At 47.5% G+C, this 23,714-nt stretch overlaps 1 protein-coding gene across 3 annotated transcripts in view; it reads left to right on the top strand.

The window, feature by feature from the left end:
• The window catches only part of ATN1 (atrophin 1), a 136,880-nt gene that overhangs the window by 60,475 nt on the left and 52,691 nt on the right, over window positions 1-23,714 (top strand). For all 3 annotated transcript variants that reach the window (XM_069243071.1, XM_069243070.1, XM_069243069.1), the window contains exons 5-8: window positions 1,541-4,113; window positions 4,597-4,819; window positions 14,923-15,631; window positions 22,801-22,944. In XM_069243071.1, coding sequence (XP_069099172.1) covers window positions 1,541-4,113; window positions 4,597-4,819; window positions 14,923-15,631; window positions 22,801-22,944 — 3,649 coding nt within the window. The remainder of the gene's footprint in view (window positions 1-1,540; window positions 4,114-4,596; window positions 4,820-14,922; window positions 15,632-22,800; window positions 22,945-23,714) is intronic.

The raw sequence follows: 23,714 nt of genomic DNA on the forward strand, positions 1-23,714 counted from the left end.
ACGACTTGCATAGCAGCAGATGTTCGAGCTTAGATTGGATGAGGAATAGAGTGTGTGGAAATGTATTTGGAAGGTCTGTGATGTGGTGCGGGCTAAGAGGCCTGGGCATGTGTAAAAGAGAAGACCCAGGTCCATTGGTCCTTTTACTACTATTAAAGCTCAAAAAACTTCATTGTGGTGGACGTTGGTTCAACTTGGAGCATATCAAGATTTGTAAAAGTTCCAAAGCCATATACTCCAGTTGCTGAATTTAATCATTTTCCTGCCGCCTCTGCGGATGTTATTTATCCTCACACATTCCAAACCCATTCCAGGAGTAAAATGAAGTCGGTGTGTTGGAGGGGATATGGAGATGTGTTGTGACTTACCTTTCTAAACTACCCGACTAAAGTGACGTAATTGGAACCCGGTGAGGTCATGTGGAATAGGGAGAGCTGCGGATTCCAGATATGGCAGTTGGAGGGAACAATCTGTGCCTACAGGGGTTGGTGATGCTGACACCTGCATTATTGTGATTATTAAACTTCAGAATAATTCCCCAAGAGTTTTGCCTCTTCTGTGGGGCAGCATCACAACACTTTGTTTGTCTTGTGTCATTCTATTGTGGTTTGTTTGTGGCGGACCAGGGAATTGTTGGTTGCGGATGACCCATTTTGTGAGAAATGAAATAGTAAAATGCATGATTGATTCATGAGCAGAAGTGCTGTTCATGAGTACAATTCAGACTTCAGTATCAACTGTTGATGGACAAGAAAATGTCAGATTTTCTTCAATAAAAAGAAAAAAAGGCCCGAAAATGAACTCATGATATCTTACAGATAAATGGTGCACAAACCATTAACAAGTGTAAGTAAAAACAGGACAAGAAGTGCAGGGCAATTAGAACTGACCTTTTGAGGGCGCATTGTCCGAATGCTGTGGCAAATCAAATCAAATCAAATCATTAACATTTATAAAGCGCGCTACTCACCCGTGCGGGTCTCAAGGCGCTAAGTTGGCAGAGTTGGTGCTGCAATTTGTTGTGGCAAACAGTCGGGTTACTTGGGTGTGGGGGTACCATTCTGTGCTGTGACAGGACTCTGAAAACAGTCATGGTCCCACCAGGGTGTGGTCTATCTCACTGTGAAACAAGATGCCCAGGAACTCGTGATTCCTTGTTCTAAGATTTCTAATGGGGCCTTCTCGTATAGCCAGAAAACACTTTTTCTTTCTCCGGTCATGCATCTCTAGCATTATTAAACAATGTGCGTCCTGGAATGTTCTTTGATAATGGTTAGGTTTTTAGATATATTGTCATAATTTTTAGAATGTGGGAGAAGCATTGAGATAGTGACGTAGATGACTCCTCATTGCCCTCTGGTGGGAGCAGGCGGTACTGCATCAGAAGCTAACAGTTTGCAGTCCTGTCCTGCAGCAGAGCTCTTTCATAGCCTTCTCTCTGCTCTGCAACTTGGATAGATTTATTATGCATTCCACTTGCCATTCTCTGTCTACGAGGGCCTAACTTCTTTACCAATCCTTTTCTCTGTCATCTCTCCAGCAACAGCCACCAGAACTTCCTCGGCCCCCACCGCCATGCTCCCCCTCTGACGTTGACAGTCTGGATGGGCACAGCGTGAACGACGATGCCAGCAGTGACCCTCGGGACATTGACCAGGACAACCGCAGCACCTCGCCCAGCGTCCACAGCCCAGGCAGCGTCGAGAGTGACTCCGACTCCTCTGTGATCTCCCAGGGACCCTGCAAAGCCTACCCCCCCCTTTTCTCCCCTCCGAGCCCTCCAACAGCCTCATCCATTCCTTCTGTGTCATCATCGTCTTCTGCATCCTGTCCTACCCAGCACCTAGGTGCATCACCCTTGGCAGACCATGGCACCGTCCCAGGCTCTAAGCGGCAGGAGGGTGGGATCTTTGCATCTCTGGGGGAGCCTACGTTGCCTCAGGGTCAAATGGAGCCCCTGGCCCCTCGAATCTTTCAGACCCAGCCCTCACCTCTGCCTGCTTCCCACATCACTCCCACGGTGTCACTGCCCCAGTCACTCCCCCATTCGCAGATGTATGGGGCCAGTGTCCTTCCTGGAGGCCATACGAATGGCAAGACTATGTCCCAGGGGCGAGACCAGCATCCCCCTGTCAAGTATCCACCACCCACTACCCCCATCTCGCTGTCTAACACTTTGAATTCCCAGAAGCCCCATGGAAGCTCCCCTGTCCCTTACCCCCATGTAGCACCTAACCTTCCACCTCCCCCAGCCCTCCGTCCTCTCAATACGTCCCCAGGACTAAGCCAGCCCATTCCCTCCGTGCACCTTCCTCCCTCGCAGGCTGCTGGAGGGCCTTCACAGGGTCAAGGTGGGGCATCTTCAATGCCCAGCATGCCTGCTCTCCCCTCTTCTGCTGCAGGGCCAGAGAAGGGCATCCCAGTGGGGAACCAGGCACACCACCACCCACAGTCTACACCTGGAGTGGTAGCTGGTCCTTTGAGATATTCTTATCCTCCGAGTGGCTCTTCATCTCAGTACCCACCCGTTCAGGCCCCTCCAGGTCACACAGCGCCCTATGGTCATGCCTACCCTCCTTCCAACCTCTCAGTTTCCAACCAGCCACCAAAGTACACTCAGCCTTCAATCCCATCACATCCTGTCTGGAGCCAAGGCCCATCCTACAACAGACCACTACCCCCTAATGGCCACCCCAACTTCCCTTCTGTTTCACACGCCCAAGGCCCCCCACCCTCAGGTGGGCAGCCACCAACGCAGCAGCAGCCTCAGCAGCACCCACAGCCTCAGCAGCACCCACAGCCTCAGCAGCACCCTCAGCCACAGCAGCACCCTCAGCCACAGCAGCACCCTCAGCCACAGCAGCACCCTCAGCCACAGCAGCACCCTCAGCCACAGCAGCACCCTCAGCCGCACCCTCAGCACCCACAGCCTCAGCAGCAGCTTCAACAGGGCCCATCCCAGCCACACCACCCACACCATGCCTTCCCCACTGGACCTTCTCAGACCTCTGTGGGCTACTCCCATGCCATGGAAGGGCAGCATGGACATAGCAGCCAACAGCATTCTCATGCCATGTACAACAGCCAACCCCACCACAATCTGATGACCGCCTCTCCAAGCCCCTCCACCTACACTCTCTCACCATCACTGTCCTCCTTGCGGCCCTATCCCCCCCAATGTGGCAACCACAATCAGGCCTCCTATAGTCAAGCCACCCCACCCACTAATCAGACCATACCCAGCCAAGGCCACTACCCTGGCCCATCCCACTCCGGTGGGGTCCAGAATGGCACCTATCCTTTCGTCAACCAGCCTCCACCACCGCAGCCACATCCTCCATTGCCGCACTCTCATGCCACGGGGGGTTCTCTGGGCAACACCCATATCCCAGCCCCAGTAACAACAGCCCCTGCCACTCTTCCCTCAGTGATTGCCACTGCAACGTCTGCAGCGCCTATACCACCAGTAGCCTTCAAAACAGCATCCCCTCCTGTGGCTGTTATCTCTGGACCAAGCACCTTCAAGAGAGCGCTGTCCCCTAGCCCCACCCAGCAGGCTCTGCCAGCTTATAAGGTAGGCGCTCCTAACAACACCCTCGGGACTGTGGCAGGCGCTTCTGGATACCAAGGCATTAACCAGTCTGGTTTCAAGCCCACCACCCCACCATCAGCAATGCCTCCTTTCAGGGCAGTTACACCACCAACATATAATGGAGCCTCCCCACCCATGCTTCCCCTCGCGCCGCCTTATAAGCCTGTCACGCCGCCTTACAAGCCAACCACTCCCCCTTACAAGCCAACCACTCCCCCGTACAAGCCAACCACTCCCCCGTACAAGCCGGTCACGCCACCACACAAGCCGGCCTCGCCAGCAGCAGTCCACAGTGGGAATGCCCCACTAATTGCCCACAATGGAAGTGGACCTGCCCCTTCCCAGCGGCCCATCAGTCCTGTGGATGTACCTCCACCACTGCCCATGATGCCTGCAGCACAGATAAAGCAGGAGCCTGTGGAAGAGTATGAGCCAGTGGAGAGCCCAATGCCTCCTCACCGCAGCCCCTCCCCGCCACCAAAGGTGGTGGATATGGCCAGTCATGCGAGTCAATCGGCCAGGTAAGGAGACCTATACTTCTCTCTGTCGTATGGTGCCTGGTTATTTTAAGAATGGACCCAAGATGCACTCTCAACATCCACACACTACACTGACATTTGTTTAACTTACCTTTTTTTCTGCTTCCTTTTTTCTTTCTCCTTTGCTTCACTGTTTACTATAGTATTTGTTCTTTATTTTCTTCTGTCCTCCTCGCACTGTGTATTCTTTGCACATTTACCCTTTCTGTTTAGGCTCTGTCTTTTTACTCTTTACTTTTCTTTTCCCTATTTTTCTGCCTTTTCCCTCTTAATGATTCTTATACGTGTCTTTCACTTAGTTCGCAGCTCTGTCTTGCTGCAGTCCCGCATCTTTCACTTTCTGACTTTCCTCCGATCTTTCTTAGTCATCTTGAATTTGCTATTTCTATGTGCTTCTGTGTTACTCTATATTGTACCGTTCCATTGACATCTCTTTACTTGCTCATGTCTGTTTGTTGTTTTAAGGTTCAACAAGCACCTGGACCGAGGGTTCAACTCCTGCTCTCGGACCGATCTGTATTTTGTCCCTCTGGAAGGTTCAAAGCTGGCTAAAAAAAGGGCCGACCTGGTAGAGAAGGTACGGAGGGAGGCAGAGCAGAAGGTGCGGGAGGAGAAAGAACGTGAAAGAGAGCGCGAGCGGGAGAAGGAGCGAGAGCGCGAGAAGGAGCGCGAGCTGGAGAGGACGACGGTACAGTACACTCAGAACCATACAGTTGCAACAACTCTGTATAACTCACCCAACAATATAAAGTACTTTAAACTGTGAACAGGGGCAGGCATAGAGATGAACTAGGTTGTGAAATTTGCTTCTCCTAAGTTTCTTTAACAAGAAGTTAGGTGTCTTCATTTTGAGAAATAAAGATCTTGATAAAGTGTGCACACTTAGCTGGTGCATTTTCTATCTTTACATTTTGGGTCTTTTCTTGGGTGATCAAAGTACAAGTATCCTGCACGAAGCAACACTCCACAGTCAGCACAGGTGTATAAGTAGGATTAGGTCCAAATTCCTTCTGCTTTCTACACATAGCTAAAGCCAGCATAATGCAATGAAACTAACAAAGATGCTAGAAAAAAAGTAAAAATAACATATATGATGTAAGATGTGAGAGTTGGCAGCCACGTGAAGCATAGGGGAATAGTCTGTTATTGGGCAAAGTAGAGTTAAGCATCACCCAGTGTGATATACAGTGTTCATAGATTTTCCCTGTGCCATCTATCCAGAGGTGGTTCATTAGGAAAGTAGAGAATTCTTCAGCACCCACAAGCAATTTACTTTCGACATTGATAGAAATATAACTTAATTCAGTGGTGAACTATTAAAGACATATCAGATTGATTAGGGTCTGAGGGCTAAGAAAATGGAAACACAGAAGAACTGAGGAGCAAAACAAGTAGGCACAGAGGAAACCTGCTTCTCTGGCAACGAGAAAAGGGTAGAAACAGAGTAAGAGAGAGAGGGCCACAGAGCTAGAGAGTGCAAAAGGGAAGTAAGGACAGAGAAAGCAAGGACTAACCTGGTATGCTGGGTATAGTAGGCCAGAAGCCCACAGCCATCAAGGCCTATGGTGGTAATGGCTTACTCTGTTGATAGCCCAGCAGAAAAGAACACTGCATCACCATATCAGTGTGGTGGCAAGGAAAGTCGTTTGGAGGCTCATGGGTAAACACACTCATGTAGTTCTGGGATTGGCCAGACCCGTGCTGCCTATAGAAGAGATGGGCAGGTCACAGCTGCAGGCAGCTGCCTTGGGTGGAGGAAGTCAAGCAGCATGCCAGGAGGAGAAAAAGAGGGATTGCGTGATAAAAAGAAGAATAAGAATCAGGATAAGGAAGAGAAGGCAACATGCACTTAGGTCTTCATGAAAACAAGAAAGAGGGACATAGAGAAAAATAAATGGGTGAGAGGAAGCCACATGCAGTCCTGGCAAAGGAGAATGAAGAGAAAAGAGATTCCGAGATTCCGAGCGAGAGAAAAGAGTGAGAGGACACATTACCTACTATGTCAAGTGTAGGGAAGTTTCTCTTTTTGACACCCCCAGACACACACACACTTTTTGCCTGGTACATGATCTGATTTTGATTGAAATTGCTAACTAGCTCCCCAGTCCAGAGCTCTTTTCCAAAAATGTACAGTTGTTTCCCCAATTGTCAAAACCTTTAGCACCCTCTGTAAGTCCCTAGTAAATGGTACCACTGGTACCTAGGGCTCAGGGTACTAAAGGATGCCTTTAAGGACTGCAGCACAAACTGTGCCACCCTCAGGGACCCCCCTCACCACGCACATGATAGGCTGCCATTGCAGGCTGCATGTCTTGGTGCCGACAAAAATGAAAACACAACATGGCAAGCAGTCTGTGTGCCTTCTCCCCTAACACTGCATGCAACATATGTAAGTCTCCCCTCTAGCAGGCCTTACAACCCTAATGCAGGGTGCATTATATTACATGTGATATCTGCTCTGTCTTTGTCAGTTCTCGGATACATAGTAACTAGGGCAGGGTGCATTATATTACATGTAATATCTGCTCTGTCTTTGTCAGTTCTCGGATACATAGTAAGTAACTAGGGAACCCATTTTAAATGCATGTGCTGGGCACTGGTCAATACGAGTTGAAACCTTACCAGCCTCTGGTGTGCTCATGGACTGGTTTCTACGAGCCTGCCACCTGAGTCACCATTCTGGACTCCTAGAGAGAGAGCCTTCTGCTCTCAAGAGGCCCAGAACAAAAGCCCCTCCGGGAAGAGGGTGTAACATCCCCTCCCACAGGATGACCTGCTGATTAGCCTTCCTAAGGCGGAAAGCCTCAAAGGGCTGCCACCATTTGAAATGCGAACCTGTCTCCCGTCACTGGAGAGGAAGACACCCCTAAGTTGGGCAAGTGCATGGTGGACATGCTTTTTCAGAGAATTCTAGGACAGGGTTATACCCACTTCCCACTGGAAGCTGTCATGTAGGGGACATAGTGGTCCAAGGGTCAGTAGCCCATTGGCTGCTACCCTACACATCCCAAACACGCCTAAATTCAGTGTTCGATGGCATATGTTGCTGCAGATACACATGTTTAGCACAGTCCGCTGCCTGGTGTTGGGCTCGGAGTATTACAAGTTGTTTTTCTTCGAAGAAGTCTTTTTTGGTCACGGGACCGAAGGACTCCTCCCTCTTCGGCTCCATTGCGCATGGGCGTCGACTCCATCTTAGATTGTTTTTTTCCGCTGTCGGGTTCGGACGTATTCCTTTTCGCTCCGTGTTTCGGTTCGGAAAGTTAGTCAGAATCTCGGAAGAAAGCGTCGGTATTGTTCCGTTCGGTATCGGGATAGTTAGGTACATCGACACCGATCATCGGAAGACTTTGGGGTAGCTTCGATCCCCCATCGGGGCCTGGTCGGCCCGACCGCGTGCGACATCGAAGCCGATGGAACGGACCCCGTTCCGTTTCTGCCCAAAATGTCACAGTAAGTATCCTTATACAGATCAGCACTTGGTCTGTAACTTGTGCTTGTCCCCCGAGCACAAGGAGGATACCTGTGAGGCCTGTCGAGCCTTCCGGTCCAGAAAAACACTCCAGGACCGAAGAGCCAGGCATCTACAAATGGCGTCCACGCCGACAAAACAACGTTTCGACGACGAAGAGGAAACATTCTCGGTTCCGGAATCAGAATCCGGAGACTCCGACGTCGAACAACAACAACAAAGAGTGAGTAAGACGTCGAAAATAAAAAGCATCGAGAAGACAAAAGCCCAGGGGACGCCACTGCCAACAGGCCATGGCTCGACCCATAAAACCGGCGAGCCGTCGAAGGCACCGAAAAAGGGCACGCCCATAGCGAAGACACCCGACTCCGGTCGAGGGACCGCCATGGAGCAACCTCGGAGCCGAGATAGCGGCTCCGAGAGGCAAAAACAAGATGCCGGCACCGAAAAACATCTGTCGGTGCCGAAGCCGAAAAAAGATTCTCTCTTGGCGCCGAAAAGTTCCACACCTCCATCCTACACAGAGGAACAAGGAATAAGTGGCCAGATGCACAGATTTGGACAAGAGCTCCAAAGTGTAGAATCAGACTACACACAAAAGAGACTGTACATCCAGCAAGACACAGGGAAGATATCAACCCTTCCCCCAATAATGAGAAAAAGAAGGATCGGATTTCTCAAGGATGACGCACAACCACAAGCCAAAGTGGTTAAAAAAGTCACGCCTCCGCCCTCTCCACCACAACAGGCATCACCGGCACAAACACCGCCACAAATGCACTCACCAGCGCAAACTACCATAAGTCAAGATAATCAGGATCAAGACGCTTGGGACCTATATGACACCCCAGTGCCGGACAATGATCCCGATTCATACCCCACAAAGCCGTCACCGCCAGAGGACAGTACCTCATACTCGCAACTGGTGGCTAGGGCAGCAGAATTCCACAATGTCCAACTGCATTCCGATCCTATAGAGGATGATTTTTTATTTAACACCCTCTCGGCTACACATAGCCAATATCAATGTCTCCCAATGCTACCAGGGATGTTACGGCACGCAAAACAAATTTTTGAAGAGCCCGTAAAATCAAGAGCCATCACCCCAAGGGTGGATAAGAAATACAAACCACCACCCACAGACCCAATGTTTATTACTTCGCAGTTACCACCTGACTCCGTAGTAGTAGGGGCAGCTCGCAAAAGAGCAAATTCCCATATATCTGGCGACGCCCCACCTCCGGACAAAGAAAGCCGAAAATTTGATGCGGCAGGAAAAAGAGTAGCATCACAGGCAGCCAACCAGTGGCACATCGCAAATTCTCAAGCGCTGCTGGCCCGATATGACCGCGCACACTGGGATGAGATGCAACTTCTCATAGACCATCTTCCCCAGGAATACCAAAAAAGGGCGCAGCAAATAGTTGAAGAGGGACAAACGATCTCAAACAATCAAATCCGCTCTTCAATGGACGCAGCCGATACTGCAGCGAGAACAGTCAACACTGCTGTCACCATAAGGAGACACGCTTGGCTCCGCACTTCAGGCTTCAAACCTGAAATCCAGCAGGCTGTTCTTAATATGCCCTTCAACGAGAAACAACTTTTTGGCCCTGAAGTGGACACAGCCATTGAAAAACTTAAAAAGGACACAGACACGGCCAAAGCCATGGGCGCACTCTACTCCCCGCAGAGCAGAGGCTCTTTTAGAAAAACTCCATTTAGAGGGGGGTTTCGTGGCCAACCCACAGACACCACCAGCCAACAAACAAGAACCACACCATATCAGGGTTCATTCCAAAGGGGAGGTTTCAGGGGATATAGAGGGGGTCAATTCCCAAGGAGTAGGGGAAGATTCCAGACTCCAAAAACACCTCCACCTAAACAGTGACTTTCAAGTCACACAACCCCTTCACTCAACACCAGTGGGGGGAAGACTAAGCCAATTCTACCAATCTTGGCAGCAGATTACAACAGACAATTGGGTATTAGCAATAATCCAACATGGCTATTGCATAGAATTCCACAAATTCCCACCAAACATCCCTCCAAAAACACGCAAAATGTCACCACATCATTTAGAACTTTTAGGACTAGAAGTTCAAGCACTACTGCAAAAGGATGCAATAGAGTTAGTACCAGTACAACAAAAAAACACAGGAGTTTACTCCCTGTACTTTCTAATTCCAAAAAAAGACAAAACATTAAGACCAATATTAGATCTCAGGACACTAAATACCTACATCATATCGGACCACTTTCACATGGTCACACTACAAGACATCATTCCACTGCTCAAACAGCAAGATTACATGACCACATTAGACCAAAAAGATGCGTACTTTCATATACCGATACACCCTTCTCACAGAAAGTACCTAAGGTTCGTATTCAAAGGAATACATTACCAATTTAAGGTGTTGCCATTCGGAATAACAACTGCACCAAGAGTATTCACAAAATGTCTAGCAGTAGTAGCAGCACATATCAGGAGACAACAGATACATGTGTTTCCTTACCTAGACGATTGGCTAATCAAGACCAACACAGTAAAAAAGTGCACAAACGACACCACATATGTCATACAAACCCTTCACAAACTGGGTTTCTCCATCAACTATACAAAGTCACACCTCGAACCGTGTCAGACACAACAATATCTAGGGGCAACCATCAACACATCAAAAGGAATTGCCACTCCAAGTCCACAAAGAGTGCAAGCATTCCACAAGGTAATAAGTGCTATGTTTCCAAACCAAAAGATACAAGCAAAATTTGTGCTAAAACTTCTAGGCATGATGTCATCATGCATAGCCATTGTCCCAAACGCAAGACTACACATGCGACCCTTACAACAGTGCCTAGCATCACAATGGTCACAGGCACAGGGTCAACTTCAAGATCTGGTGTTGGTAGACCGCCAAACATACCTCTCGCTTCTATGGTGGAACAGCAACAATTTAAACAAAGGGCGGACATTTCAGGACCCAGTGCCTCAATACGTTATAACAACAGATGCTTCCATGACAGGGTGGGGAGCACACCTCAATCACCACAGCATTCAAGGACAATGGGATGTACACCAAACAAAATTTCATATAAATTACCTAGAACTGTTAGCAGTATTTCTAGCGTTAAAAGCCTTTCAACCCATAATAACACACAAATACATTCTTGTCAAAACAGACAACATGACAACAATGTATTATTTAAACAAACAAGGAGGAACACACTCAACACAATTGTGTCTCCTAACACAAAAAATATGGCAGTGGGCGATTCACAACCACATTCGCCTAATAGCACAATTTATTCCAGGGATCCAAAACCAACTAGCAGACAACCTTTCGCGAGACCACCAACAAGTCCACGAATGGGAAATTCACCCCCAAGTTCTGAACAAGTACTTTCAAATTTGGGGAACACCCCAGATAGATTTGTTCGCAACAAAAGAAAACGCAAAATGCCAAAACTTCGCATCCAGGTACCCACACCGCGAATCACAAGGCAATGCTCTATGGATGAGTTGGTCAGGGATATTTGCATACGCTTTTCCCCCTCTCCCTCTCCTTCCATATCTAGTAAACAAATTGAGTCAAAACCAACTCAAACTCATACTGATAGCACCCACATGGGCAAGACAACCTTGGTATACAACTCTACTAGACCTTTCACTAGTACCGCATGTCAAACTACCCAACAGACCAGATCTGTTAACACAACACAAACAACAGATCAGGCATCCAAACCCAGCATCATTGAATCTAGCAATTTGGCTCCTGAAATCCTAGAATTCGGACACTTAGACCTCACACAAGAATGTATGGAGGTCATAAAACAAGCTAGAAAAGCTTCCACTAGACACTGCTATGCATCTAAGTGGAAAAGATTTGTTTGCTACTGCCATACCAATCAAATCCAACCATTGCATGCCTCTACGAAGGACATAGTGGGATACTTACTACATTTGCAAAAAGCGAATCTCGCTTTTTCATCTATAAAAATACACCTCGCAGCAATATCTGCTTACCTACAAACTACTCATTCATCGTCTCTATTTAGAATACCAGTTATTAAAGCATTCATGGAAGGGCTAAAAAGAATTATACCACCAAGAACACCACCAGTTCCTTCATGGAACCTTAACATCGTCTTAACAAGACTCATGGGTCCACCTTTCGAACCCATGCATTCCTGTGAAATGCAATATCTAACGTGGAAAGTCGCATTTCTCATTGCAATCACATCCCTCAGAAGAGTAAGTGAAATACAGGCATTTACCATACAAGAACCATTTATTCAAATACACAAAAATAAAATAGTTCTAAGAACAAATCCAAAATTTCTACCAAAAGTAATCTCACCATTCCATTTAAATCAAACAGTAGAATTGCCAGTGTTCTTCCCACAACCAGATTCCGTGGCTGAAAGGGCACTACATACATTAGACATCAAAAGAGCACTAATGTACTACATTGACAGAACAAAGCTAATCAGGAAAACAAAACAACTGTTCATAGCTTTTCAAAAACCACACATAGGAAATCCAATCTCTAAACAAGGCATTGCTAGATGGATAGTCAGATGTATTCAAACATGCTATCTTAAAGCCAAGAGAGAATTGCCTATTACACCAAAGGCACACTCAACCAGAAAGAAAGGTGCTACAATGGCCTTTCTAGGAAACATTCCTATGAGCGAAATATGTAAGGCTGCAACCTGGTCTACGCCTCATACATTTACTAAACACTACTGTGTAGACGTACTAAATGCACAACAAGCTACAGTGGGCCAAGCTGTACTAAGAACATTATTCCAAACTACTTCAACTCCTACAGGCTAAACCACCGCTTTTAGGGGAGGTAACTGCTTTATAGTCTATGCTAAACATGTGTATCTGCAGCAACATATGCCATCGAACTGAAAATGTCACTTACCCAGTGTACATCTGTTCGTGGCATTAGTCGCTGCAGATTCACATGTGCCCTCCCGCCTCCCCGGGAAACGTGTAGCCGTTTAGAAGTAGATCTTAAATCTTAAACATTTGGACATTTGTAAATAATTATTTTAAACTTTTTATGTACATACGTATTCACTCCATTGCATGGGCACTATTTATAGCAAACAACTCCATCCTCACCCTCTGCGGGGAAAACAATCTAAGATGGAGTCGACGCCCATGCGCAATGGAGCCGAAGAGGGAGGAGTCCTTCGGTCCCGTGACCAAAAAAGACTTCTTCGAAGAAAAACAACTTGTAATACTCCGAGCCCAACACCAGGCAGCGGACTGTGCTAAACATGTGAATCTGCAGCGACTAATGCCACGAACAGATGTACACTGGGTAAGTGACATTTTCAATTTAGGGGTGCTCCTGGCACCAGAGAAGCAGATCCTGATGACCTGCGAAGACCAAGGACACAGAAGAGCCACACAAAGAGGAGAAAAGAAGCAGCCCACCTGGTACCAACCCCGCTGGCCTGTCTTCATCCCTCATCAAAAATCTGCACTAAAGTCCACTTGTTCTGGAACTGTGACTTCAGAAGCCTGGGAGGACTGCCTGCCTTCGAAAAAGCCTCAAGACCTCCCATGAACAGCGGACCTGTTCCCCAGCAAACTTCAAAAGAAGGGACTCTGAAGCCTCTAGAACCACCTAAACCCTGCACCTGAAGTCACCACTACACTGCCTGTGACCCAAGATGAAGTGTTCCACTGGTGCCAACAAGGTTTCCCAGTCCTCCAGAGTCTGAGTCCATTGTGGTTTCAGCCCTCATGGACTCCCCGACAATGCCTGCAGCCTCTGCACGCAGCCTCATTCTACCACAGCCGCTCAGGTTAGAAAAACCCGACACCTACGGACATCTCTCCACCTGTTGTCCCGGAGCTGCAAAGAAGAGGACCATAGGTGCCTACCTATGCCAGAGCATCATGAGGCCGAAGCCCCGCTGTTGGTTCAGCCCGACTGGCATCCTGGCCAAAGCCTGCAGCCTCTTTTCACAGTGACCGATCCCTATAGGAAGGTATTGGCCATCCAATGCTGTTTTGCACTCTGCACCCGGCCGCCCCCGTGCCGCTGAAGGTGTACTGTGGGTGCTAAATTGGACCTTGCCCACTACTCACCTTAACTCCTGGAGATTGATCCTGCAATTCGCTGTACTCTACCTGTTTGCAGAATTTGTATTTCCCCCCCTTAGGGTAACATTGAAAAAATCAAAAACTGTACTGTGTCCACTTTTTAAAGTGAAAAGAATTCCTATTTAAAAACGTACTTACTGGAACTATTTTTCTCTGATGCCTAAACATATAACGATACTCGCTATTTTTATAAATTGGTGTGGATCTCCTTTTTGAGTTGTGTCTCATTTATTGGCTATTGTGTGTATTTGTAAATGTCTTGCTCTTCTCTGTGTTAAGCCTAATACTGCTCGACCACACTACCCCTAAATAGGGCACTTTGGGATTGCATTGGAAGCCCTGTCCACTCACTGGGGGAACCCCTGGGTCCTTTACACAATATTCACATAACACATAAATAGCCAGCTTCCATCATCAAGCCTATAGATGGCAGGGCCGCAGAAACCATAGCAGGCAGGGGTGCAAGAGGGAGAGGGTTTAATTTAAAGTAAGGCATTAAAGTTCCTGGAGGATCGGGCATAGGGGCAAAATTTGTCCTGGATGGGGAAAGAAATGTCATTTAGCATCACTCCCGGGGTCACAACCATGTGGCCCTGGAAGCTAATTTAATACTCTGCATAGGCCATAGCTGCAGCACATCAAATACTTGCCTTTTTAGGAGCTTCACCCTCTTTGGGAAGTTCTGTGCCTTTGGCCAGCAGCAGTCACATTTGAGATAAAGCCACTTAAAAAATGTCTTTGAGACTGGGATTATTTTATGAGTTTTTTTATTTTATTTTTTTACTCACTTTAGGTTCCTAACAAGATTACTGCTGATTATTTGTATTGTCTCACACACACACACAGTTCCACACATTATATTGGGATTTTTTTCTAAAAGCAGAGATAATGTAGCAGAGAAGGTACCCAAAACCTGGGGGGTACTTGTACAGTGCATGGTGCTCGCAAAGTTGTGGCCGGCGAAGAGAACAGGAACCCCTTCACAGTGAACACAACTGAGAGCCCCTGTGCTAATCTGTGTCTGATGTTCCTCCTACAATGTAGAATGGAGGTTCACTGGGATTGACAAAGCATTGAATGTTCGGTGGTCCCACCTGCTGATCCCCAGATGTTACTAGTGTTCTACCATCTAATATTCTTGCTTATTTTAATATATCTTTTATTTTCTTCTTTCTTAATACTGCAGAAGATGTGCCAGGAGAGCAGGGTGGCAGAGTGCCAGCAGCTCAGCGTTGTATCGCATAGACCCACCTTTGAACAGGGCAGTGCTGTTGCTACAGTACCCCCTTATCTTGGACCGGACACTCCTGCACTTCGTACTCTCAGCGAGTATGCCCGTCCCCATGTCATGTCGCCCACCAACCGCAACCATCCCTTCTATGTACCACTGGGTGCTGTGGACCCCCTACTGGCCTACAACATGCCAGCCATCTACGGCAGCGACCCAGCTGCCCGGGAGCGTGAGCTGAGGGAACGGGAGGCTCGGGAGAGGGAACTGCGGGACCGGGACCTGCGGGAACGGTTGAAGCCTGGCTTTGAGGTCAAGCCTGGTGACCTGGACCAGATGCACCCTGTGCCCAGCAGCATTGAGCACTTCCAGCGCCACGGCACCCTTTCACTTCCTTCTGGACCTGGCTTGCATCCGTTTCCTTTCCACCCTGGGCTAGGGCCCCTGGAGCGCGAGAGGCTGGCGCTGGCAGCCGGGCCAGCTCTGCGGCCGGACATGTCTTATGGAGAGAGGCTAGCAGCAGAGCGGCAGCATGCCGAGAGGGTGGCGGCACTCAGCAATGACCCACTGGCGCGGCTCCAGATGCTTAATGTAACGCCTCATCACCACCAGCATTCGCATATCCACTCACACCTACATCTGCACCAGCAGGATGCGATCCACGCAGGTGAGATGTACTGCTGTGCTTGGCCACCATGCAGAGGGCTCACTGTTATGACCATTGTCCACAGCATCTCTTTTTTTTCAGTCTGCTTCTGTTTCCATCCATTTGAGTTTCTGTCTCCTTGCCCTGGTTGACTGCTCCGCATTCTTTTTTTGACCCTTGCCTGATGAACCGTAATTCTTTTTCCTTTTCTCTTTTCCTTCTGTCTTCATAACTGTTTAGGGTTTCTCCTAGTTTGTCTTTTTCAGGCAAATGGCTGGGGGTGGGAGTGTGGGTAGAGAGGTTACCCCTCTCTTGCCAGAGACTTTATCTGCTTACCATATCCTTTCAAGGGTTGGTTTTGGAATGCCTTTTGCTGCGGACAGAGGGCTGTTGTTAGGATAGCAGAACAGTTCTCTGTTCGGGTATCGTTGATAGCCACAGTCGTGGCAGAACATTTACCATGTTTGTGGAGATCTTGGGCACTGTAGCAAAATAATTTTTAAGAGGACTTAGTGCCACTAGGGGTAGCCTTATGGGATAGCATGACACCACTTCCTGCCATCACATAACTTGCCTCTGAAAATAAGTTGTTTTGCTATCCAGATCTCTTTATTAATAAACAAAGGTTCGATGGCATCTGTCGCTGTAGATACGCATGTTCTGCAATAGCTCGCCATCTGGTGTTGGGCCGGAGTGTTACAAGTTGTTTTTCTTCGAAGAAGTCTTTCGAGTCACGGGACCGAGTGACTCCTCCTTTTGTCTCCATTGCGCATGGGCGTCGACTCCATCTTCGATTGTTTTTTTTCCGCCATCAGGTTTGGACGTGTTCCTGTCGCTCCGAGTTTCGGAACGGAAAATTGGCTAATTTCGGAAGATTTTCGTCGGTATTGTTGCGTTCGGGATCGGCGTACTTTGATTCCACACCGCATCGAAGATCGAAGAGCTCCGGTGCCCTTCGGGGTAGTTTTTCGATCCTCCGTCGGGGCCTGGTCGGCCCGACCGCGTGCTGAAGAACGCCGATGGAACGGACCCCGTTCCGTTTCTGCCCCAAATGCCACAATAAGTACCCTTACACAGACCAACACTTGGTCTGCAACCTGTGCCTGTCACCTGAGCACAGCGAAGACACCTGCGAGGCCTGTCGTGCGTTCCGGTCCCGAAAAACACTCCGAGACCGTCGAGCCAGAAGACTTCAGATGGCGTCCGCACCGACAGCCCAACGGGAGTTCGAGGAACAGGAAGAAGAAGGTACCTTCTCGATCCAAGACTCAGACTCCGAAGGATTCGACGATACACAAACCGTGAGTAAGACGTCGAAATCCACTCAGAAGAACATTTACAAGGCCCAGGGGACGCCACTGCCACCAGGCCATGGCTCCACCCATAAATTCGGTGACCGCCCGTCGGCACCGAAAAAGGCCCAAACAGTGCCGAGATCGTCCGACTCCGGTCGAGACACCGGCACGCAGCCATCTCGGGACCGAGAAAGTGCTGGAGACAAGCCTCGACACCGAGATGCCGGTGCCGACACGGCTCGACGCCGAGACAGCGGCACCGAAACAGATCGACGCCGAGAGGTTTCGGCCCCGAAAAAGAAAAGAGTCACCTCGGAGCCGAAAAAACACGCAGACAGGGTTTCGATGCCGAAACAAACTGCAAGCGACCCAGCTTCAGGCTCTTATACAGAAGAGCACTCGATAACCTCCCAAATGCAGAAGCATAGGTTTGAGGAAGAGCTGCAAGCAACTGATGTGGACCATACGCAAAAGCGTATCTTCATACAGCAGGGGACAGGAAAAATAAGCACCCTTCCCCCCATTAGGAGAAAGAGAAGGTTGGAGTTCCAGACGGAACAGACACCACAACCAAAAGTGGTGAAAAGAGTTACCCCACCACCCTCTCCTCCGCCTGTGATTAACGTCTCACCAGCACAAACTCCATCACACTCCCCAGCTCACACCACCATGAGCCAGGGTGACCAAGATCAGGACGCATGGGACCTATACGACGCCCCAGTGTCAGATAACAGTCCGGAGGCATACCCTACAAAGCCATCTCCACCAGAAGACAGCACCGCGTATTCTCAAGTGGTGGCTAGAGCAGCACAATTTCACAACGTAAGCCTCCACTCAGAACAGGTCGAGGATGATTTCTTATTCAACACCCTCTCCTCCACCCACAGCTCCTACCAAAGCCTGCCTATGCTCCCTGGTATGCTCCGGCACGCAAAAGACATCTTTAAGGAGCCGGTCAAAAGTAGGGCAATCACACCAAGGGTGGAAAAAAAGTATAAGGCGCCTCCTACAGACCCGGCTTTCATCACTACACAGCTGCCACCAGACTCTGTCGTTGTAGGAGCAGCTAGGAAAAGGGCCAACTCTCACACATCTGGAGATGCACCACCCCCAGATAAAGAAAGCCGCAAGTTCGATGCAGCTGGTAAAAGAGTCGCAGCACAAGCTGCAAACCAGTGGCGCATCGCGAACTCCCAGGCACTACTTGCGCGCTATGACAGAGCCCACTGGGACGAGATGCAACATCTCATTGAACATCTGCCCAAGGACTTACAAAATAGGGCAAAACAAGTGGTTGAGGAGGGACAGACCATTTCCAACAACCAGATCCGCTCCTCCATGGACGCTGCAGATACAGCTGCACGGACAATTAATACATCTGTAACTATCAGAAGGCATGCATGGCTCCGAACGTCTGGATTTAAACCAGAGATTCAACAAGCAGTTCTCAATATGCCTTTTAATGAAAAAGAACTGTTCGGTCCAGAAGTGGACACAGCGATTGAGAAACTCAAAAAAGATACGGACACTGCCAAAGCCATGGGCGCACTCTACTCCCCGCAGAGCAGAGGGAATTACAGCACATTCCGTAAAACGCCCTTTCGAGGGGGGTTTCGAGGTCAAAGCACACAAGCCAGCACCTCACAAGCCACACCGTCCAGTTACCAGGGACAGTATAGAGGAGGTTTTCGGGGACAATATAGAGGAGGGCAATTCCCTAGAAATAGAGGAAGATTTCAAAGCCCCAAAGCCCCTACTACTAAACAGTGACTCACAGGTCACTCACCCCCTCCACACAACACCAGTGGGGGGAAGAATAGGCCATTATTACAAAGCATGGGAGGAAATCACTACAGACACTTGGGTTCTAGCACTTATCCAACATGGTTATTGCATAGAATTTCTACAATTCCCTCCAAACATACCACCAAAAGCACAGAATTTAACAACACACCATTCCAATCTCCTGGAGATAGAAGTGCAGGCACTATTGCAAAAGAATGCAATCGAATTAGTGCCAAACACACAAATAAACACAGGAGTTTACTCACTGTACTTTCTGATACCAAAGAAGGACAAAACACTGAGACCAATCCTAGACCTCAGAGTAGTGAACACTTTCATCAAATCAGACCACTTCCACATGGTCACACTACAAGAAGTATTGCCATTGCTAAAACTACACGACTACATGGCAACTTTAGACCTCAAGGATGCTTATTTCCATATACCAATACACCCATCGCACAGGAAATACCTAAGGTTTGTATTCAAAGGAATACATTACCAATTCAAGGTACTGCCTTTCGGATTAACAACCGCACCAAGAGTCTTTACCAAATGTCTAGCGGTAGTCGCTGCACACATAAGAAGGCAGCAAATACATGTGTTCCCATATTTGGACGACTGGCTAATCAAGGCCCATTCGTTCAAACAGTGCTCAAATCACACAAATCAGATCATACAAACCCTCTTCAAACTAGGGTTCACCGTCAATTTCACAAAATCCAAAATTCTGCCACGCAAGGTACAACAATACCTGGGAGCCATAATAAACACATCAAAAGGAGTAGCCACTCCAAGTCCACAAAGAATTCAAAATTTCAACACCATCATACAACGCATGTATCCAACACAAAAGATACAGGCAAAGATGGTATTACAACTCCTAGGCATGATGTCATCATGCATAGCCATTGTCCCAAACGCAAGACTGCACACGAGGCCCTTACAACAATGCCTAGCATCACAGTGGTCTCAAGCACAGGGTCACCTTTTAGATCTGGTGTTAATAGACCGCCAAACTTAACTCTCGCTTCTGTGGTGGAACAACATAAATTTAAACAAGGGGCGGCCTTTCCAAGACCCAGTGCCACAATACGTAATAACAACAGATGCTTCCATGACAGGGTGGGGAGCACACCTCGATCAACACAGCATACAAGGACAATGGAACGTACATCAAACAAAACTGCATATCAATCACCTAGAACTTCTAGCAGTTTTTCAAGCACTAAAGGCTTTCCAACCAATAATAGTTCACAAATACATTCTCGTCAAAACAGACAACATGACAACAATGTATTATCTAAACAAGCAGGGGGGGACGCACTCCACGCAGTTAAGCCTGCTAGCACAAAAAATTTGGCATTGGGCAATTCACAACCAAATTCGCCTAATTGCACAGTTTATACCAGGGATACAAAATCAACTCGCAGACAATCTCTCTCGAGATCACCAACAGGTCCACGAATGGGAAATTCACCCCCAAATTCTGAACACTTATTTCAAACTCTGGGGAACACCTCAGATAGACTTGTTTGCGACAAGGGAGAACGCAAAATGCCAAAACTTCGCATCCAGATACCCACACAAACAATCCCAAGGCAATGCCCTATGGATGAACTGGTCAGGGATATTTGCTTACGCTTTTCCTCCTCTCCCTCTCCTTCCTTACCTGGTAAACAAACTCAGTCAAAGCAAACTCAAACTCATATTGATAGCACCAACTTGGGCAAGGCAACCCTGGTACACAACGCTACTAGACCTATCAGTGGTACCCTGCATCAAATTGCCCAACAGGCCAGATCTGTTGACACAGCACAACCAAAAGATCAGACACCCAGATCCAGCATCGCTGAATCTAGCAATCTGGCTCCTGAAATCCTAGAATTCGGGCACTTACAACTTACCCAAGAATGTATGGAAGTCATAAAACAAGCAAGAAGGCCATCCACCAGGCACTGCTATGCAAGTAAATGGAAGAGGTTTGTTTGCTACTGCCATATTAATCAAATACAACCATTACACACAACTCCAGAACATGTAGTGGGTTACTTGCTTCACTTACAAAAATCTAACCTAGCTTTCTCTTCCATTAAGATTCACCTTGCAGCAATATCTGCATACCTGCAGACTACCTATTCAACTTCCCTATATAAAATACCAGTCATTAAAGCATTCATGGAGGGCCTTAGGAGAATTATACCACCAAGAACACTACCTGTTCCTTCATGGAACCTAAATGTTGTCCTAACTAGACTTATGGGTCCACCTTTTGAACCCATGCACTCCTGCGACATACAGTTCCTAACCTGGAAGGTGGCATTTCTCATCGCCATTACTTCCCTGAGAAGAGTAAGCGAGATTCAGGCGTTTACTATACAGGAACCTTTTATACAACTACACAAAAATAAAGTCGTCCTAAGGACCAATCCTAAATTTTTGCCAAAGGTTATTTCACCGTTCCATCTAAATCAAACAGTGGAACTTCCAGTGTTCTTTCCACAGCCAGATACCGTAGCTGAAAGGGCACTACATACATTAGATGTCAAAAGAGCATTGATGTATTACATTGACAGAACAAAAAACATCAGAAAGACTAAACAACTCTTTATTGCATTTCAAAAACCTCATGCAGGAAACCCAATTTCAAAACAAGGTATAGCCAGATGGATAGTTAAATGCATCCAAATCTGCTACCTTAAAGCTAAACGACAGCTGCCCATTACACCAAGGGCACACTCAACCAGAAAGAAAGGTGCTACCATGGCCTTTCTAGGAAACATCCCAATGCAAGAAATATGTAAGGCAGCCACATGGTCTACGCCTCACACATTCACCAAGCACTACTGTGTAGACGTGTTATCCGCACAACAAGCCACAGTAGGTCAAGCCGTATTAAGGACATTATTTCAGACTACTTCCACTCCTACAGGCTGATCCACCGCTTTTGGGGAAATAACTGCTTACTAGTCTATGCAGAACATGCGTATCTACAGCGACAGATGCCATCGAACTGAAAATGTCACTTACCCAGTGTACATCTGTTCGTGGCATCAGTCGCAGTAGATTCGCATGTGCCCACCCGCCTCCCCGGAAGCCTGTAGCAGTTTGGAAGTTACCTTCAATTATTTATATATGTATCATCTCAACCTTAAATAGGTGCATACTTAGTCACTCCATTGCATGGGCACTATTACTACAATTCAACTCCTACCTCACCCTCTGCGGGGAAAAACAATCGAAGATGGAGTCGACGCCCATGCGCAATGGAGACAAAAGGAGGAGTCACTCGGTCCCGTGACTCGAAAGACTTCTTCGAAGAAAAACAACTTGTAACACTCCGGCCCAACACCAGATGGCGAGCTATTGCAGAACATGCGAATCTACTGCGACTGATGCCACGAACAGATGTACACTGGGTAAGTGACATTTTCATTACTTGGCAACTTTCTAGACTGTATTGTCACAATGTTTTACCTCAACTACTGGTCCTGAATAAAGTTTCCATATTGTGCTCCATTTTAAACAGTGAACAAATATAGAAGCAAAACTGTGGCCCAGTGAAAGGTATCAAATGTAGTGAACCAGTGTTACAGGTTAATAACTTTTTCTGCACTGGAAAAAGATGACTGTCAATGCATCTACCCTGTCTGCTTCTCTGCACTCTCAACACTAAAGATCTTTGGTCTCAGATGTACCCTTTGTTTCATGTGTGTGTGACTTCTTCTTCTCCTTGTATGTTAGTGAAGAATAAAGGAGATTATCTGGAGGAGTTTAGCTACACTGTATTGTGGCAAAGTGCTTCATGTCCCTGAGAGGTAGCAAAACTAACCAATTTGTTTCGGGATCCTGAGGTCCCTTATTGGATTGCATGGTTGAAACAGGGTGCTAGTTGTAGAGTGATGTGTGGGAGACATTCTCTAAACATAATGTGGCATTGTCGCAGTGCCTAAGCGTGAAGTTGTGTGGAAAAGTGTGATACTACATGCTTTACTCATTTAGATAACTACACCTTTTTGTGTTAAGATGTGGGAGAAGCCTTGTTTTAAGTGGATTGTGAGCTGTTTGCAGGTGTGCAAAAAGGTTTTATCTTGTTATTTTTCTTGCCAGCGTCCGCTGCAGTGCACCCTTTGATTGACCCGCTGACTCCAGGATCCCACTTAAACCGCATTCCTTACCCTACTGGGACCATGCCGAACCCTCTTCTGCCTCACCAGTTACATGAGAATGAGGTGCTTCGCCACCAGCTTTTCGGTAAGGTGTTCTTGAGGTAAACTATGTTTTGAAGAGTAAGGTTTTGCAGCACAAATCTTTCCTAGATTTGCATTCTGTTCATTATTCCGCCATCTGTTTGTTTTTCTTCTTCTTCTTTTGGGGCGTCAACCACTAGGTGGGAATACCCCCCCCCCCCCAATTCTTGTCAGTCATACACCCACAGTGCCCTAGTGCGTAATTGCCGTCATCGGATTCTTTTTTCCACTGGAGATCTCCAAGGAAAGTGGAATGGTGCTGAAGAGCATTGAGGAAAATCATGAAGAGCAACAGCAGACATCGCGGAGAACCAAAAACACAGATAAAACAAGAAATCTCAGGTTTTTCTTTTGGGCTTTGGCCATGTTGGTCAGAGAATCTATGGCTCTGGGTAGGAGTCTTTGTGAGAAATGGAAAAAAAACACTTTAGGTTCCTGCCCAGCGTGCCACTACAAGCAAAAGGACAAACACAAGGTTGTAACCTCTGCCTACCCAAGGACCATAAGCATGAAGGGTATAAGACGTGAGGAAGTTAACCCCAGGACTCAACGTGAAGAAGAAACAGAGGTAGGCACAATAAGTTGTGATGCAGTCACATGCTAACTAACCCCCTCTGAAGATTTGGGACTGTTGAATGACAAGAAAGGGACAGAAGTGTCATAGGTTGAACTGTTGAACTTTGGAAAAAAAAATCCCACCAAGACACCTAAAGACCTCGAAAATAAAAAATGCATGTCCACAATTCTTAATCTTCTCAGAACGAGTAAGCCAAT

The sequence above is a fragment of the Pleurodeles waltl genome, chromosome 7 (genome assembly GCF_031143425.1).
Source record: "Pleurodeles waltl isolate 20211129_DDA chromosome 7, aPleWal1.hap1.20221129, whole genome shotgun sequence".
NCBI classification, from domain to species: Eukaryota; Metazoa; Chordata; class Amphibia; order Caudata; family Salamandridae; genus Pleurodeles; species Pleurodeles waltl.